Raw genomic sequence first — 12684 nt, 5'->3', positions numbered from 1 at the left:
TGGAAATCATGTCGGAGTCCCTTGATATTACCCCGGGTTCATTGCATCTCTACTTCTAACTCGGTCGGTTTGTCGGTGCGCTCCGCTGGGAATGCAAGCTTAGATACGCCCGACGTCACAGCAGCTGTTATCCCCGATACATCAGTCATTTTACCAGCACTGTTTGTCCCTGCAGTCTCAATACCAGTCAACACGGTACTTTCCGGAATGTCACTGGGTGCCGGTGAGGAACGGGGGCCGTTCATCTCTGCATCTGTTCGACCGAATACCTCATTCCACCACCGTGTTTCGCTGACCCGGGGGAAGATAAGTCGTTCTTTGCCGCGCTGATTGTCGTCGATGACAGGGTCATACCGAGGGTTTGTGAATTGTTCCCGGCGAGCAAGGAAGTAATCCCAAACGCTACGAGTTCGTTCATTGGCTTTGCAATCCACACGTTCTTTCTCGTTGTTGAACAAGAACGTGCCAAATTGACAGGAGTAGAGATGATAGAGAAGTCGTCGCAGGAAACGCTCATTAAACTCAAATCGTGTCGGATGTTGATGAAGCAGCTGATATGTTGCATCCAAGAACTGATGGAACACAGGGCTCGTCTCCTTTGGTTTGGTGATCTCTTTCTCGGACACCCCCGAGCGCGGTGCAGGAGGCTTCTTCACGGGAGTATCAGAGTCATAGTTTTGAAGCTCTCCATCCGAGTCTGCCAAAGAGTCACGGCTATTGTTGTCCCGACCAAAGAATCCCTTGGCACTAAGGAAAGCATTTTCAATAGCCTTCCCTGCGCCCCCACCGTCACCAAAGGCACGGTTGGGATCTCCGCCGATGCGTTCATTTTCGATCTGAAACCATTTCTCGCTGTTTAAATGACCAGCACGATGTCGGAACATGTGTCCAAATGAAAGCCAGTCTTTCTCTACCAGCACCATGAAGCCCTCCAGGGTCCGAAAGTAGGGATCCAAACAAATCTGGCTCAGCGCACTGAGCTGGCTCGTACGGTCCCAGCCATCAGAGCAGTGAATCAAAACATGAGAATGAGTAAGACCAACTTGACGAGTGATCAGCCTGGCTCCATCCAAGATCCCGCCAATGTGCTTCAACCAGCCGCTGCGCGCTAGCTGGTCACGGCTTGGCCCTAATGGAGTAACATCTGACTCCTTCAAAGCGTCAATCACCTTGTTAAGCGAGTCTCTCATGACATGGATATTGTCAATACCAAGATATGCCTTGGTAGCGAATTTGTAGTTGTCCATGTTCTCTGATCCAAGTCCAACAGCCTGCATGGCAAATGCATTCACTGTAGGGCGTGCGTCTACAATCAAATTTGACTGCTGGGCGCCATATATTGAGCGATCGTCTTCAGGATCGCCTCTTGCAGCGGCTAGCAAGTCGTCCTCAAGTTCCTCAGCATTGTTTAATTCAGGGACCATCACCTGGCTCGCCTCTGGACTGCTAGAATCTGTTTCTTTCTCTGTGGCTGAGAAACTTGCCAATGGACGCTCGGAGCGAGAAGTCAAGAAGATCGTAGACAGAAGCTTTTCGTCTTGAATGCTTCGGTTCTGACGGACACCGACTAGAGGCTGTGAGCTTCTGGTGATGGTGCAATTATTGACAGGGTGAAAGTATGTGAGGGCTGGAATTCTCGCTCGAGATCGATAGCGCCCTGCGTAATTAAGTGTATTGTCGGAAATGGAAAAAGGTACGGGGATGAGGGCAGGATAGGTTGGGGAGAACTAAGTTGAGTTAGTAGAGGACATTTGGATTGGCTTGTGAGCATGCCTCATAGTTCACGTTGATCTCCGAAAGACGCCATGCTTTTCCTTCGTCCAAGCAACCCTGGCGTGCCCATTCCTTGCGTGGGTCATACAACTCCCACCCATTAAGCTCCTTTTCTGGCGGAGGAGGCTGATAAGTAAAGGCGTAAAGCTTATCGATACGACTAGACTTGCACGTCCACTGCTTGATACTTTCAAACACTTCTCGTGCTTTGTGCTCATTTATAAAGTAGAAACAGACGAACGTGAAGTCTCGGCATCGGAGGCGGATAGAAGAGAGCTGGCGGGAGGCGGCGGGAGCTGGCCGCAGAGTGCAGAAAGCGATGATAGGGTACGTGATCCATAGTTCTCTAGGCCTTGTTATCACGCCCTTTGTGTGGTCCTTTGGGGAGATTGGTGGGGTGTGCGAAAAGATGAGGTGGTGAGGGGTTAGATGGAGAGTGCCATCGACCTGCTCTCCGCGGCGAGCCAAGGTCACATTGTCAACCTGGAGCGACATGATCAGTGAGTGGGTGTTTGTAGCGCTCAATATGGGTTCTCCAAACCTTAGCGATCCGTGTTTTCTCCATGCCGTGTAAATCACTGGCGCGTGGCCTTCATGCTGAATATGCTGGGTGAGGGGAATGGTGGGAACAGTAGAATCGGAGGAGACAACAGAGATCACAAGTGAGATGGATCAAATATAGGTACATATATTTTTTTATTGTGAGCCTGTAATCAATCAAGTGACTAAAATCAGTCTTAAGCACGTGCCTGGACAGTCTTGAAGGTATGAGGCTCGCGAAATAGTTGAGATGAGAGGTGTTACACGTCACGGGCCTTGCTCGGCTGTGGGGCCCAAGGTCACGCCGACGACCTACAACTATTATATGTTGTTTATATGTTGTCTATATTTTTGTTACACGCGAGAATATAATGGTTTAAAATGAGACACCTTGGTTTATGGTTTAAAATTTCTCTAAAAATAACTCGGAGATACACAGGGTAGGTTAACTGAACACTTAAAAGGGTAGAGTATGAATATAATGACCTTCCAAGGTTATTATGTTAGACGAAGATCAATGAGGTACACTATTAGCAGATTGAAAAGGGCCATTGGGTCAAGATCTTTAAAGCCTATTTGACACGATTACATGGCATATCCATACATCCATTGATGGATAGTCCTAATTGGGATATACATGGGGTGCCAAAAGTTTGGTTACACTCCCCATTTATATATATATATTTATTCAACCACCTACTTTTAAACTTGAATTACTCAACCATTAATAATTGAATTGCTTAATAATCATACATAAATGAAGATAACATTAATACTTTGTGTACCAGCCCTTTGCTTTCTTTACTGCCTGGATTCTGCTTGGCATAGATCGGATAAAAGCGTCGATCTGACCCTGATCAAGAGCTTTCCAAGCAACGTCAATTGTAGTACGGAATCGCCTCCAATCCATCTCAGATTTACCCTGCATACAGAGTTCCGGATAGAGTTCAAAGAGTTTCTTTTTGAGGAGGAACCAAACATTCTCGATTAGGTTTAGATCCGGCGAATAAGGGGGCCATTCTATAACCCAAATACCATACTCTTCAAACCATAATTATATGATTTTTACTATATGAATTCGAGCATTATCTTACTAAAAGATAGAACCGGGTTCGTAGATTCTAAGGAGTCCTTTTTCGAGAGTTTCAATGTAGGTTTTAGCGTTAAATCCACAACTAGGCTCCTTTTCCATAATAATCAAGTCCGAACGGCCGCTAATCTAGATAGCAGCCCATACCATTTACGAAATCTATTTTCCGTAGAGCTAAAGGTTTATTAGATCAGGTCGATATATCTTATTTTTAAGCCGGAAGACAAATTAGACGTAGGAATTGGATTTTCTTTAGACGGAGCATTCATCGGAAAATAGTATATTGTTCAAATCGCTAAGACTTAACCAATTCTTAACAAATTCGCGTCGTCTTTTCGCGTCAAAAGGCTTTAGGAAAATACGCTTTTTTGACTTCTAATAGCCAATTCCTAGCTTCCGGAATACGCGGCGTATTGTAGTTTTTAAAACGCTAGTCGGAAGTTCAGTAATTAGCTCATTCTAGCTAATTGTAGGAAACCGGCGTACGATCCGATAAATATATCGAATAGTAGTTTATATAAGCTTCTTTGGCCTACCTTGCCGGGGACGAGATGAAAGGGATTTAGTCGAATTGAAGCGGTTGATAGTATCGTATATAGCTTTACGGGAGCAACCAAAGTCGCGTGCAATATGCGCCTTCTTTTGACCCTTAGAAACCGCGTAAAGAATTGCAGCACGCGCTGTTTCTGAAAGCTCTGCTTTTAACCTTCGGTTTCCACTAATTTCTATACCGAAAGCACGCATTTTGGTGGATTTATGGTTGTTTAAAGATGATTGGTTGGTGGAGTGGGAAAGGGAAATAAAAGTGTAACCAAACTTTTGGCACCCCATGTACCTCTGATCTGGGTAGATGTAGACCAGGGATATTTTGCCTGTAGCACAATGTGTATAAAATGTTTACCGAAGTGGCGTCTGTATGGGGAATGCTGATATCTCAATGCTGGCATATGATGCCATAGCTGGGATGTCGACGTGGACATTTCGGGGTATATAAACCAGGCTTGATGTCTGTGAAAAAGTTTTTTCTCCGGTAAATGTGTATATTCAGGGAGACTTTCTGACTAGCTAGATTAATAGTCAAAACATAATCCGTGTCTAAACCTAAGGTTGGAAACAAGTAAATATTTTACATAATGTACAGTATATACAGACCCAAGACGCCGCCATCCCACGATGATGGCTGTTGATGCACGCTGTACAAATTCCAAAAAAGTGACCCATGCTGTTAATCCACATATCTTTTGCCGTGGATTTTGAATGCCATGTCACAGGCCGCGTTGTAGAACGAATGGAACTCATGATCAAGCTGCTCGGATTGACTATTCTCTGCAACCGAGTCAATTTTGGGTATATCCATGCCCAGAGAGACCTCGTTTGTCCGAGCAGCAAGGAACGAACCGCTTTCGTAATACCGATAGTTAAGTGATCGCCCACTGAAGTTGTACTTTTGGACAATGGCACCTCGAATGTCGCTGAGTGGAGGGAACATATATTCGACAGCGACGCTGTCCTCTGCCATTGATTCGTCCAACTTTTTGGATTTAGCTTTTTGCGAGACAGACTGATGAACAAGTTCACAGGGAAGAGTGATGTCACAAAATATAGGGGGCGGGACAGGGCCTTGCGAAGTCCCACTGCTGACGATTGAGCCCTGGACGGAGATTTTGAGGCTATGCAGCATTGCTTGGATTTGCGGCGACGAAGGCCCAGGACAGAGGTGCTCGGAAGAGGTTTGCGGAAGTTCTGAGTTGGAAGATGGCTTAGACAGGAGGTCTTGGGAAACAGTTCGTGTAAAACGCAGGTCCAGACCATTTTCCGGAAGCAGGTAGTCAACGTTGTTTGTGGCGAGAATAGCCTTTACGCTGTGGACATCCACACCATCTGATTTTGAGTTCAAGGCTACCTCGATTTCGAGTTCCGGCGGGGATCCTGCGTTGGAGGTTGGAGATAACCGAAGTCGATATAGCTGTGCCTCGTTATTTGAGCGGGTAGGCATGAGTGAGTTGATGAAACGCGACACCAGAGGTATGTCGTTTGTGAAAGCCCGCGGAAGGGATAGTCTTCCCAACTGTGCCGGACTGATGGCTGTATCATTGAAAGAGGGCTTTTGCATAAAAAGGCATTTCCCAACCACAGCTGTCACACATTCATGCAAACCGGGGGCTAACCCAGTTTTCGGAGTAGTGACTCGGAGAAGCTTCAATAATTCGTCTGAGAGCCGTGTTTGATGCTTATCGAAGAAAGGAGTTTCAAGATTTTCTGCCTCCGCGTTTTGACTGGAAGACATTGCCCACCGGAACCACGACTTTTGCTGCTCAAACCACGAAGTATGAGCTTCTGGTTTGTAGCTATAAGCACTGGCAAGTTCCGAAGCAGGTAAATAGGTTGAAAATGGCGTCGATGGGGATGTGGTGTGGGATAAGGCTAAGTTCAAGGTCCTCCGTGCATTATCTGCTCCTAACTTATTCTCGGCAAGATAGAGAATCTTTTGCGGTAGTCTGTGTGTTTTGTGTTCCACAAATACCCCATATTTGCTATTAACCCATTCCAAAAAGTCCGGGGTAAAAACTTGAATGGCTCCATCTCCATGGGGATAAGGTTGGATTCCAATATCATCCTCGCAGATTCTGCCAGTGGCATCAATGATAATCTCATGAACAGACTCGCAATCATTTCTCTTGCCAGTAAGTGATACCAGACCCGCAGATTGTGTGACATCAATACCACAGCCATGGAGACTAGCCAGCTCGTGGAAAGAGAAATGCTCAGCATGGAGAAGCAATGATATGGACTGAGCTGGTATGCGGAATCTCAACTGGCCACGTTCGCCATCGGCCACTAGCTGCCAACAATGCCGAACGATCGTCTCAGCAGCCCGGGATTTTCCTCTGAAGCGCTTGGTCTTTCCTAATGATGCGTTCTTCGATCTGGAGTTGCTTGACCCCCACGTCCAGTCTTTCTCTTCTACCACAGTATTGCGGTTGTACCCTAAAATGAAGTCCGACAATTGCTTGTATGTGAAAGAGGAAGCCAATTTTGACCACAATGCCTCGAGATCAGCAGCAGGCAAGATCTGTCCCAGTTGATATGATCCACGGACCTCATCAATCCTTTCCTGAACCGACTTGTCGCTGGGCGATGAGTTCTCGTCATTAAGTTCATCCAACATTGCGCTGATTGTGCCGCCAGATCCATTTTCGGGGCTTTTGTTGCGACTGCGATTTAACTTTCGGCGGCGACGTGAAGGCACAACAAGGATTTGTCCTGGCTTTCCAAGTGTGTCCACATCTAATGTGAATCTGCCTGCTTCATTTTGTCCATTATATTTCGGTTCGCGGTTTCGTTCGGAATTGGGTCCATCGAAAGCTTCGTGTTCATGGTCGCGACTCCAGTTACTCTGGTATCGGGGAAGAACGGCTTGTGGGTATGACAATAGCGGTCTCCGATATGAAAGTGACTGGAAGCCCAGAAGCCTCAGCTTTTTCCCTAAGGGGCGTCGAAGCATGACAGAACAGTAGGCCTATTGCGAACGTGGAGAGGACAAATTATCCTACAATCACTTTTCTGCGGCGATAATCGGGGCGCTAGGCCGCGATAAGAAATCTATTTATGCCTCAGGCAGCAATTCCATATCTACGATTTCTTCGGCTGTGTAGGACAGCCTCTCAAACGTCTCTGTCAACTGTATAAAAAAAACCCTCATTTAAAAGTAATTCATAGCGCAGAAATGTATGTAGAATTCATTCTTTTGGTACAACTTCCCAGCTGCGCAAGTTCTCTCTCACATCGAACTCGGAAAGCTCATTTTTTGTGTCTGGCGTCTTCCATCCCCGACCCTTGACCCCTTCATACAATTGATGTTCAATGCTCCCATTGTTTTTCTGATGCCCAAGCGCAGCAAGAGAGTTTGGGGTCTTACTGCTACTGTGTGAGCGATTGCTGGAAGTACTTTTGGGGCGCCGTTCAAAACTGGGAGACAGCTTTTTTCCGGAGCGGCTTTGGCGTGGGACTGCCTCTGCGCTCAATAGAGAATCTCGGTGATCGCCCCCTGATGTGCCAGCGTTGGCATTTTGTGCGTTGTTCCAGCAAGAACTTCCAGCAAACAACTCTTCAACCAACGTATCAGCAGGCAGATCACCAGCTCTAGAAGACCACGACGCTGCTAGAGTGCGCCGATACATGTCTTGCATATCTGCAATCTCCCGGCTCTTGGTGTCAATAGATGGCAGGTGACCAAATTCATCGGCGTTGATAGGCAGTTCGGTGGATTGAACAACTCCGGCAATTCCTCCAAAGACGGTGGCAGATTTCAGCTGTGGTCTTTTTATAATCAGCATTGGGTGTGGATCAGAAACAAGTTTGGGGGCTTTGCTTACGTCGTGAAGTTGCGGTCTCCTTCCAGCTGACGCATCGCGATCCCGATCTTGACAGTACTGTTCACTTTACTTTCATGCATCAGGTATCGCCGAATGATCCCTTCATCTTCTTCGGTTTTGTCCACGTATTCGGCGAGATTGAGTTTGATTTTACCCAGCACGCTCTTTTCGGATATGGGTGACGTGGTGTACTCTTGTATAACTTCAAAGTTGAGTTCACACTCCTGAAGAATTGATGTCCTATCAATTGTAAGCCTTACTTGGAGGCATTTCTCATAACCCCAATAAGCGCGGTGATCTGATAGAATTGCTTTCTCGGTGTGACCTTGGTGTTCAGTGGAGCTTGACGATGGCAATCGCCATCGCACAAAAGCGACACTGTTGCCCAAGGGGACATTATTGATATCAATGATCTTTGGAAGGTCAGAAATCTTGACAGCAATTCCATAGTCTGTGTATAATGCGTACCCTCAAAATGAGCTCGAACCTAGGCTGTAACAGAAGTCAGTTACAAATTTGTTTCTCTTGGGCTTATCAGGTAACGTACTCGTCTATTCTTGGGGACTACAGTGGGTTTGTTAGCTTACATCAATCAACAAGTATAGAGGAACATACCAAATGCCTGCATGTTAACGGTCACGTCACCGGTTCAAGCTTGTGGGAACTCAGATATCGTAGGCACATCAACTGGTCCACCCAGGACCGGCCTCGAGGAAATATCTCGATCTGAAGCTGAGAAGAAACTCAACTAGCATGAATATGAAATGTCAAGTAGTGATAGAGTCGTCAATTTGGCTAAGAGTCCTCCCCGCATACGCCGCGGACATTGGGGCGGTGAAGTGTGACGATATGGCAGAATCAATAACGAGACTCCGAAGGTGACTTCTACGCCGGTACTCATCTCACCTCTTCTTCGATAACATCAGGCGATCAACACTTGTTGCTTGTGAAATACTACCGTTTGTTCACCTTGTTGTCGCTCCACGACCATGGTGAAACCCGAGCCTACCCCTCCCGCTTCATCTCCCCCGGCCGAAGCCGCGGCTGTTCCTTTGGATTCAACAACCCGCGTCACCCCAATCCACCCTGATCTCGCCGAAATAAAAGTTCCAGATGGGCCACTGCCATCATACCGCTATCATCCAGTGACATGCCAACCAATCAAACATCGAGACTACCAAACTGAGCTTAAGCAACTGGAAGAACAATACAAATCACGAGAGGCCGCGCTCCACGCGCAGGAGCAACTTGCCAAAGAAGTCAAGGAGAAAATTGAGACTGCTAAACGGAAACGAGAAGAGGTTCAAAAATCCATGGATAAGAAGGTCAAGGAACGCGATACCGAGATGAAGGTCGTGTCTAAGTTTCAAGAGACCAAGGCATCGGACATTCCGTCTTGAGGGGGGCGATAGCAGCTTTTCGTCTAAACCGTTAAAACCACAAAGGAAAAACTGAAGCTTTTTTCATACTCTTGTCATCCTTCCTGGTGAACAGACTACCATTCACAAGAGACTCGGTTCGTTCTCGGCCGCGCTCGAAAGAACTCTTCATCCATGATTCCAATGAAGGCAACTTCCTCGTGACTTACCATGGATCACATCATCATCTCCAACATGCCCGAGAAAAAAAACATGCTTCTTGGGTTAAAATGCGAGGAGACAGGCAAGCTAAGGAACCTTTGCGCCTATGTCATGTCTACCCATGTGAGAGTTCGCTGGGACACTATGGACTCTCCAACCCAACTGAAATATCTTAGAAGCGAACATCACTTGCCTCTCTTGGGAATTCCAGGACTAGATCAACAATGAGAACGCCTCGTGCGAATAACATCAAACTTTATAGAAATCAACGAGTTATTATTACAACTAGAAGATGGGGACCTATGAAATGGCCGCCTTTCCACCCGGAACTTTGGATTTGATTTTGTACCTTAAGGTCAATTAAGGTCAATTAGCTGTTTATGGGACGAGGAATAGTAGGAAAGCCCTATAGAAGATCCGAGTAATGGAATTTCCGTGGCTAGTCTTCAGTACAGACTAAGCTACCTTTTAGACTCCTACTCTTCGATCTAAACCTATCTGTTTGTTGATGAAAGGATCAAATGATCAATGGGACACCATGACAGTCGAGCGGACTCAGGCCCTCAGGAGAAGTACAATTTGATAAAAAAATCTCCACGGCTATCTCTCCTAGGAACTTAGGGGAAATTTCCAGCTATATGCCCAAGACCCACGAGTTCTAGCTACCATACAAAAATAGAGCGAAGAAGAACACAGCTATCCTCCTTCCTCGGTTACTTTTCCAAGAAGACTATTGTCCAGGTCGTAAGTCACCAACCAATCGCCAGCGGGCTCCGGCTCAGGCAGTTTGAGCTCTGGGTTGTGCCTGTTCATTCCCCTGGCAAACGCCATCCTGGCAAAGGAAGGGTCAAACACAAATGTTGTTTCGCCAGTCACGACGCTTTTTACTTCCGCCGTTGCTGTAATCTCGTCTATGGCGATGTATTCGTCCTCCTTCAGCACGCTGGCTTTCTCGATATTTTCCTTCATGTGCTTTGCAGTCTCAGTATCGAGCCGGGTGTTGATGAAGTATAACTGGTTCGGGCCGGCCACTGCCACGTATGGAGTATCCGGAGCCACAACCTGGAGGCCAAATCCTGTTTTGATAACCCTTGGTATATAGCTGCCTCGATATTCCTCTTGAAAGGTTGGTGGGCCCTCGGGGATTGGCGAGCCCTCGCATGGTTGGAACGGGTTCAGAGGCATGGTAATTAATAGTAGAAAGATAATTAAAGCATAGGAACAAGTTGACTTTGTACTTTGCTTCATAACACAGCACATGCACTAAACCGATGTACAAAACACACTTAGAGAGGGGAACCCTGTCAGTTCTGTCAGTTGAATCGATAAGAGACGACAACGTGACATTGTGTGGACAACATGTTGGCTAACTAATAAGAGCCACAGATAACAGGACAAGATAGTACTTTAAGTTCCATCAGCTTAATATAACTAATTACTTTTATACAGCGCTGAGGCCAAACTAGCTTCCACATATATCTTCAATGTGACGGACTCTGGTCCCCTATAAGATAATATGATAACTTCCCCGTTATGCTAAGAGGTATGAGATGTAGACTATGGGGCAGAGCTTCTTAAGCGAAGTCCTCTGTCGGTATCATACTGTTCAGACCCGAGGTGTCCGGCTTGATCGAAGCGAAGTCTTAGCGTTGGTAGAAGTCGTGGCACTATGGGTATCCTTCTTCGCCGCGCTGACTGTGTCTACAGCAGTTTTCTCCTTGTCATTGCTGCTCGACTCTGCATTTGATGCTGCTGCTGCAGCGTGAGCTTTCGCCTCAGTATTTTACTGTACAGCAGTGTGGATGAGCTAGTGCGATGTTGGAGTGTACTAGGGTTGAGATAAAAGTGGTAGAGACGCGCATATTAGTCTGTTGCTCTGCACAGAGGTAACTCAGTTGGAAGTAACCGTTCGATGTGGGATGCACCGTTCCTACTTTAGTGTATTGCTATATAACTTGTGCATCATTGCGGGAATGTGCATCAACTCGCCTATTCTGTAATAGAATAGATCTCACACGTTATGCAAACTTCTGCGTGGAGCGCTGCCCTATGCTCCCATCCTCCACATCCTTCCCTTTACTTTTTAATTGGGATCGCGAGTCAGGTTTTTTGATTAACAAAATCAAACGTTACACGCAGAGATTATAATATATTCATAAAGCCAATAACGTCAACGTAATACTAGACATTATATTTTCTCCCCCTAGTGCCAATTTCATTACGATTCTTTTATAGGTTGAACTGTTTCTAACGATACCAACTAGTATAGATCGTTCGGACAGATTTTCAATATGGCTAAACGCTTTGCTTAGGGGTTTGAGTACAACCCGACAATCTGGGATGTCTAAAAAGAAGAAAGGAAAGTTTATCACGGCGTTTAAAAGATCTATGAGTCATTAGTTTCATGATCAAGTAGTCTAATGGATGTCTCATGGATGAGCCCCTTGGATCTGTTCTAAACATAAGTCACAGGGAAGCAATCCTTTGACATACCTAAAAGGCAATAGCTTATTCTAGGTTCAACATTAGGGCATTGTCCGGCTTCGTTTTAATCGAACATCATCGGCACACATATGAGCCATAACCGATGCAGTCTACGAAATACAGTAATTTCCGATATACTACTTAATTCATAGTAGGGTGATTTCACTATTCCAACTTAATGACAGCCTGACAATCATGGAACCAGGCATTATCTGGGCCCGACAGAGCTGGGTTTCAGTACCCGCCTGACTGTGGATGTGGTTAAGATCTGCCTGGGATTCCAGCTCCCGACTCTTGCCAACTCATATCTCTTCTCCAACCGGTTTTCGGTAAAGCAAGCGAGGCGAACAAAGGGAGAAGCAAGAAACCATACTCCGTAGCAACTAACTACTTTGTAGAGCTTTGCAGACATGTGGGGCCGGAGATATCCGCCACAACGTGGCGAGTAATGTGCACAGCCTCATATCTATTTTAGGAAAACGTAACTAACTCGGTCGCATTATTTTCCAGACGTTATATGCCCCTCTCTATAGATACACAATGACGATGACGAAACCTTCGACTGAAAACGAGTAGTCCCGTACACCCACATCAGACCATGTGACCGAACTCATATGCAGCAGGGATTCCATTTTAGGAAAGAGGCAGAAGGCAAAGGGCGCCTGCAGAGGAAACCAAAGTAAGATGATATCATTGAAAACTTGAATCATGAATCATGTGGACAAGACAATAGGAAACGGTATTTCCGTACGGAGTACTCCGTACGGAATACACAAGGGCTAATGGCGCCGTCCCAAAGTCTGACAATGGAGGCTCAGCCCAATGGCAGATCGTAACAGGG

General features: G+C 46.2%; 6 protein-coding genes across 6 annotated transcripts; 2 read left to right on the top strand and 4 right to left on the bottom strand.

The window, feature by feature from the left end:
• Window positions 1–38: 38 nt before the first annotated feature.
• Window positions 39–2268, bottom strand: N7516_004403 (phosphatidylinositol-3-phosphatase YMR1; the record flags this gene model as incomplete). Its single annotated transcript, XM_057217123.1, has 2 exons — window positions 39–1727; window positions 1786–2268. 2 exons carry the CDS (start codon window positions 2266–2268, stop codon window positions 39–41), a joined length of 2172 nt encoding a protein of 723 aa, XP_057079006.1.
• A 2360-nt stretch (window positions 2269–4628) lies between these two features.
• N7516_004402 (putative respiratory complex assembly protein Rmp1) lies at window positions 4629–6908 on the bottom strand (the record flags this gene model as incomplete). The annotated part of the gene is made up of 1 exon (XM_057217122.1): window positions 4629–6908. The coding sequence occupies one exon, from the start codon at window positions 6906–6908 to the stop codon at window positions 4629–4631; it is 2280 nt and encodes a 759-aa protein (XP_057079005.1).
• A 235-nt stretch (window positions 6909–7143) lies between these two features.
• On the bottom strand, window positions 7144–8407 carry N7516_004401 (N-terminal C2 domain-containing protein; the record flags this gene model as incomplete). The annotated part of the gene is made up of 5 exons (XM_057217121.1): window positions 7144–7723; window positions 7780–8192; window positions 8248–8271; window positions 8327–8343; window positions 8395–8407. 5 exons carry the CDS (start codon window positions 8405–8407, stop codon window positions 7144–7146), a joined length of 1047 nt encoding a protein of 348 aa, XP_057079004.1.
• Window positions 8408–8768: 361 nt separating this feature from the next.
• On the top strand, window positions 8769–9179 carry N7516_004400 (uncharacterized protein; the record flags this gene model as incomplete). The annotated part of the gene is made up of 1 exon (XM_057217120.1): window positions 8769–9179. One exon carries the CDS (start codon window positions 8769–8771, stop codon window positions 9177–9179), a length of 411 nt encoding a protein of 136 aa, XP_057079003.1.
• An 876-nt stretch (window positions 9180–10055) lies between these two features.
• Window positions 10056–10544, bottom strand: N7516_004399 (uncharacterized protein; the record flags this gene model as incomplete). The annotated part of the gene is made up of 1 exon (XM_057217119.1): window positions 10056–10544. One exon carries the CDS (start codon window positions 10542–10544, stop codon window positions 10056–10058), a length of 489 nt encoding a protein of 162 aa, XP_057079002.1.
• A 374-nt stretch (window positions 10545–10918) lies between these two features.
• On the top strand, window positions 10919–11125 carry N7516_004398 (uncharacterized protein; the record flags this gene model as incomplete). The annotated part of the gene is made up of 1 exon (XM_057217118.1): window positions 10919–11125. The coding sequence occupies one exon, from the start codon at window positions 10919–10921 to the stop codon at window positions 11123–11125; it is 207 nt and encodes a 68-aa protein (XP_057079001.1).
• Between the last annotated feature and the right edge of the window lie 1559 nt (window positions 11126–12684).

Source organism: Penicillium verrucosum (assembly GCF_028828655.1).
Source record: "Penicillium verrucosum strain IBT 35672 chromosome Unknown utg000001l_segment0_segment0, whole genome shotgun sequence".
NCBI lineage: Eukaryota > Fungi > Ascomycota > Eurotiomycetes > Eurotiales > Aspergillaceae > Penicillium > Penicillium verrucosum.
This window is presented reverse-complemented; position numbering and strand designations above follow the sequence as displayed.